General features: G+C 35.7%; 1 protein-coding gene across 1 annotated transcript; it reads left to right on the top strand.

Annotated features, from left to right (window-relative positions):
* Positions 1-510: 510 nt before the first annotated feature.
* On the top strand, positions 511-1,241 carry LOC132803977 (TMV resistance protein N-like). The gene is made up of 2 exons (XM_060817847.1): positions 511-637; positions 735-1,241. The coding sequence occupies exon 2, from the start codon at positions 759-761 to the stop codon at positions 1,239-1,241; it is 483 nt and encodes a 160-aa protein (XP_060673830.1). The 5' UTR covers positions 511-637; positions 735-758.
* Positions 1,242-6,488: the final 5,247 nt, after the last annotated feature.

Raw genomic sequence — 6,488 nt, 5'->3', positions numbered from 1 at the left:
AAAGAACTCACCAATAAAAATAATGATATTTGATATATTTGGTGAATTTGTTTTAAACTATTTGGTAAATTTTTTTATGTCATTAGTCAATAACAATAATACACTACTTAGTCTTATAACTTAAGTACATTCTTATTGGAGCTTTATTGCTAAGGAGTCTATTAGCATATTTATCAAAATATGCATAAAACCAATCATCTATTGACAAAAAACCAAAACCTAACGCATTACGACACCTTATTAATTTACTTTTTGGTTAACATGCAATTTGGTCTTCTTTTTATTTCCTTGGAAAAGAAAATAAAGAAAATATATGTCTTCTTTTTTTTATTTTTGATTTTTCTTGGAAGGTGTAATGTAAAGGTAAAGCATCTTTCAAATAATTATAAATAAACTGAAGTTTTTAAGGAAATTCCCATAGGTTATTGACTATTATTTTTTATTTATTTATTAACACATGCCAACAAATAATAAAGTTAACGAGGGCTTCCAAGTCCTTTTCTCCATTAATTTATAATGCAGAGTAAGAGAAACTTAGCATTTTGGCAAGAGGTAGACGACCTGCTGGAAAAAACTATGGGACAGAGTGAAACAGCACCGAAGAACCTAACTGCAACAACGTCGCTGGAGGGCAAAGGTATGAGTAACAAAGGCACATGTATTTACTAGTTACCTCCAAGACCAAGCTTCCATCCAATTTGTTACTAATTTATACTTACTTAATTTGCTTGTAGATTCAGATTTTGCCTGTTGTAAACATGGCTGCTACTTCTTCTTCTTCATATTCTTCTCAAGAAAAGTATGAGGTGTTTCTCGATTTCAGAGGTGAGGATACCCGCGATCGTTTTAGTGGACATCTTTATCATGCTCTGCGTCAGAAGCATATTCTTACGTACAAGGATGATGAAAACCTTGAAAGTGGCCATGAAATTTCAAAAATTATGGAGGCCATTAGGGAATCTAAGATTTGCATAATAGTTTTCTCCCAAGACTTTGCATCATCCACATGGTGTTTGGATGAAGTGGTCCGCATACTTGATTGCAAGAGAGATGGGAATGATTTCATAATAACCATTGTTTATGAAATAGATCCATCCATCGTACGCAAACAGAATAAGAGTTATGCATATGCATTTACTAAACATGAAGAACGTTTTAAAGCCAGTATGGACAAGGTGCAGCGATGGAGGGATGCTCTCAAAGAAGTTGCTGGTCTTAGCGGTCACAAAAATAAGGCTTGAAAAAAGCCACTTTTTTTTCTTTTTTTAGTGTTTTTTATATTTTTTATTATTTTATTATATGTAATATTTATGCACAATAGTTTATATAATAGATACGGAATGATAATGATATAGAATCAAATTACATTTAGACCATTTAGATAAAATAAAAGCATTTATATTATATAATTTATAATTAGATTATATAAAATGTATATAAAATGTATACATATATGTTATATATAATTCTATAATTATATAGCATATATGTATAAAGAAAAGACTTGAAAGAGATATCAACAATCCAATCTACACAATCTACAATAGTCCAATATATAAGTCCAATATATAAATCCAATATAAATGAAATAAATATAAAAAATCCAATATAAATCAAATCTAAAAATGGAATCTATATTTGTTAATATGTTTAACATAGATTTTTTAGATTTTTTGAATAGATTTATATAATTAATATATGTTTAATAGATATATTTTGTATTTTATATAATATATAAATAGAAAAAAGAAATAGATTCCACTTCCTCATGAATTTATCTTGAATCGGGATTTTTGGCTCAACTATATCCCAGTTTTGCTGAGGGAGCAACCCTTTTTTCACTTTGAATTGGTCAAAATATGCGGAATTTCTGTATCCACATTAATTCACATCCTCGAGGATTTCATTCAATTAAGAATTGATTATAAATCATACAAATATTTTTTTGGTCGAGTCTCAATAAGGTCATGAAAAAAATTTCAATCTTCTATCTCTTTTTTTACATATAATGGATTTGTATAACATCCTATCCCGAAGTACAGCAGAAATTTCTCAAATTTGACCGAGGTTGACCAGGTTTGACCATCATTGACCGAGAAGGGGTCAAATGTTGACTTTTTGCTCCTGATGGAAATTCACATGACCAAGGTACCGTTAAAAAGTACACGTTGTCATAGACTAGTAGCACGTCAAAAATGGAGCTACGGTTCGAAAGTTATGAGCAAAACAAGTTGAGGTCCAAACTGTCCAAGGGGTGCCAGAGTTGACTTTTTGTTCATGCAAAGTTGAGCTTTGACTCACGCATGGTTGTGAAGTACTTATCGATACGAGTTCATAGACTAGCGGAAAGTCTGATTTGGACATGTGGTTTGAAAGTTATGGACATGCAAAGTTTTAAGAATACCGTAATATTTTAATATATTTTGACTTGAGTGAATAGTATGTGGCATGTGTCGTGTTTTCAGCCAATCCCGTGAGTGAACAGTATCACCCATGGGTGGCTTTTATTTTGGTCAAAACATGTGAGCCAAGGGGAAGAAAGAAAAAGAGGTGAGGAGAGAGAGAGAGAGAGGGGGAGAGAAGCCACCACCACCGGCCACCATCGTTGATCGCCGTCCGATCACTTTTAAGCCACACGCGCCACCCTAGCTTGAAGCCCACCTGAAAACCGGCCGGCCAGCCAAAAATCACGGCCAGATCACCGGCGACGAGCCAGGATCGGGGCATTTTCCGGTGAGTGGTCGATTTCCTTCTCTCGTCGATATCTCCCAAACTAGACCTCTGTTTGCCTCACTGCTGGTCCCGTTGAGTTGCCCATCACCAGATCTACCACTTCACCAAGTTTCATGGCCAGTGGCCACTGGATGCGCCATCGGAGGTGGCAGATTCCGGTGACCACGACGGCTCACCAGAAAACCCAATTCTAGTGATTTTCTGATCACCCCACCTATCCTTCCCCACTAATTCGACCTCCCTAAACCCAAATCCAAGGTTGCTTTCCTCCAATTCGTGACGGATTGAGAGAATCGAGGACTTGAATTCCGAGAGCTTTCTGATGAGATCCCTGCCACCACAGGTCCGATTTCCGGGAGGTAAGCCTCAATCCGTGATCCTCGTTCCATAAGCTTCGTTTTGGTATATTACTCACGAATTTCGGACACCGTTTGTGTTAAATCCCCCGGGTATTGGGTGTTATTTATCCGAATAAAATATTAATTTATTTGATCTTGGGTAATATTGTTGTTTTAGGAGCACGTGTGAGCCGTAGAATTGATGCTATGGAGGATCTTGGTTGGATTGCGTGCTCGAGGTGAGTGACCCACCTTCAAAATTATTTTCAGGTGTTAAATTAATTATATTTAAGAATATTCTAATATTTGAATGTTTTTATTCTATGTTTATTATGTAACACCCCGTACCAAAAAATATACATGATTAAACAAGTTTGATCAAATTGACTAAGTTTGACAAAGTTTGACCAAGTGAATAATATATGGGTTCAAGTTGACTTTTTCAATAGCCAATATTTTTGGTTTGACTGAGGTACCATTGTGTAGATCTCGTCGATACAACTTCACAGACTGGCGGCATGCCAAATTCTAAGTTACGAATAAAAAGTTATGGTTCTGAGAAGTTTTAAGCATAAGTTTTAAATCAATGTCCAAGCCAGTCCCCAATTTTTGTCTGTTACTGACCCAAGGCTTTATATAAGCCTAGGTAAGCGTGTCAAATAGGAAACAAAGCCCAAAATACCCATTTCTTTCCCAAAACCTGAGAAATTCTCTCCTCAGACCCGTGGGTCCGAACTGGATCGTTTCAACCCGTTTACCGTCGAATCGGGTCATCACCGTTTTGCCCATTTCCGGCGAACCACCACTTACACATGTCATCCATCTAGGAAGGTCACCTGAAGGCGAGCTCAGCAGTGAAATTTCACGGCAAGAAGTGGCCGGACGCGCCTAGATCGGGCTGGCGAAGTTCGCGGTGGTCAGCATGGTTGATCACTGGATTTTCTCATTTTTTGGCCGTTTCAGGCCAACCCATACACCTTTTCCACTATTTTCAACCCCTCTGAGCTCATTTCCATGGTTATTTTGTCCAGATTCCTCACCTTTTGAAAGATCCGATAACGAGAAGTTCGGCCGATGCTTCAATAGTGTTTCTGGCCACCGGAGGAAACTTTGGACCAAGGTGAGCATACTGATGAGTTCCTGGTCTCTTGGGCTTTCTGTCAATATAAAATTTATGAATTTTGGAGGTCTTTTGATAATTTTTCCATTTTTAGATCAATTAGTTAATTTTCGGATAAGTTAGGGACTGTGTTTGGACAAAATTAGTCAAATTAGTTAAAATTGGAGTTGAATTAATGAAATTGGATATTATTAGAACCCATTAGGTGGTTCAATTTCAAAATATTAGGCTTCGAGTAAAAATCTCCAATTTTGGGTACCGGGTCCTAAGGACACGCGATACAATTGGACTGCCCGATGTCCAATTTATGCAATTTTGTAGTACTGTAAATCATTTTGAGACATTTGGGTTATACAAGTGTCTCTGGTTTAGTTGTTTGGAGTCTAAGGAATATTTTATTATATTACAGGTATTCAAGTTGAGCCTGGAGACAATCCTGTAGAAGAGCAGGCATGAGCATCTACAGTACTGTGAGTGGTTATATCATTTTTAAATGTTTTGGGCATATAGTATAATATATATGTGGTTTAAATATTTTACGTATATACCATTTGATTGAAATGTTGTTTTATGCATATATAAATATTTGCTTCCATATATATGTGTTATCATTTTATACGACTTTTGATAATATTTTAAGTGATTTCCAATTTTAATGGGTCGATACATGGACTTGTGGTAATTAAATTGAAGTTTTAAATCATTTTGGAAACTATTTGGTTTGAGAAACCAGATTGAAAATCATATAATTTTAAGCATGATCAAATATTTTGTAATTTTATGTACTTAAAGTGATAATTTTGGTTTTCGAATGAAATGATGTTTTGAGATTTTTGAAGTATTTAATTAAGCGGTGGAAGTTTAAATATTAAATTATGATTTATGATACAATATCGTTTGGAAAAGTATATATATAACCTTATAAGATTGTTTCATGTATACTGCATTGGTTATTTTTAAATTGATGTACCATGTAATACCAATACCTTGGATCAGTATTATATTATATTATATTATCGCGCACTGGGTTTACCACAGTGCCGTGAGGTTGGTTTCATCCAACGGTTATCTATTATTACCACGGACTGTGAGGTTAGGTTTATCCGACGGTTTATTACTATTACCACGGTGCCGTGAGGTTGGTATCATCCAACGGTTTATTATTACCACGGATCGTGAGGTTGGGTACGTCCAGACGGTTATTTATTATTTCCACGACACCGTTCATATATTGAGGGTCGTGAGGTAGGTGTATCCCATGGTTTGTATATTGGTGCATCATATGGTACATTGTATATGTTTGTATATATTGTTGATTTACAAATATTAGGGTGATTTTTGAATTTTCATATTTATTTGTTGGAACTGTATTTATTATAGTGTATGCTCAAATGTTTATATCTTGATTTGAGACATTTCATAATATTACAATGATCGTTCATTCATACTTTTGAACATTGGTTTTTATGATATTAATTGGGGTACAAGTTTGGATTTCGTGAAATGATTTTTAAACGGGGAACTTTTCAACGAGTGGAATGAGAGGTCTTGAGAGAAAGATTTTTCAGAAATAAATCATTATTTTTCTATTATACTATGCCATTCACTGAGATTTCTTTATCTCACATTTTATTGTTTTAAATTCGTTCCCCTAGGCCCAGGCAGCTAGTAGCAGTCTACCTCGCGCATAGCTTATCGCTTGTTTCCTTCCACTATAGCAGCCGTATTTATCCTTTCTTCACCTATTGTTATATTCTAGACTTATTTATTACTTATTTGTACTCATAGACTTGGTCGACACTCTTAGAATGCTCTGATTTTAATTATGGGACTCAGTAGAGACCATGGTACTCATGTGTGTAGTTATGGCCTGTAGTACAGTAGGCCGGTTGTGGACTTATTTATATATATATATTGAGATATTAATGTTAATGCTGGTGTTTTATTATCTACATTTTAAGGTGAGGTTCCATTGGATATTTTCTAGAGATTGTCCAGTGGGACTTCACTAGGTGTGATCACCCGGGAGGTCCTGGGAGGGTCCTCAGGGCGGATCCTATCAGCTTGGTATCAGAGCTTTAAGTTCTAACTTCCTTGAGGTTGTACATTGCTGTACAATTCATCTTGTATTTTACCTTCCATACCGACTTTTGTTGGTTGTTAAGTATATTTTGGCTTATTCTATCATATAGAACTTTTTCTTAATGTCGTGGGGAGGTAGACATGGTTGCCAGCATGCTATAACTGGAGGTATGGGTGCGTCCACTTTTGAGGAGCATCTTGTCAAGTGCTTGGCT

This window comes from Ziziphus jujuba, chromosome 6, assembly GCF_031755915.1.
Source record: "Ziziphus jujuba cultivar Dongzao chromosome 6, ASM3175591v1".
Classification (NCBI taxonomy): Eukaryota; Viridiplantae; Streptophyta; class Magnoliopsida; order Rosales; family Rhamnaceae; genus Ziziphus; species Ziziphus jujuba.
This window is presented reverse-complemented; position numbering and strand designations above follow the sequence as displayed.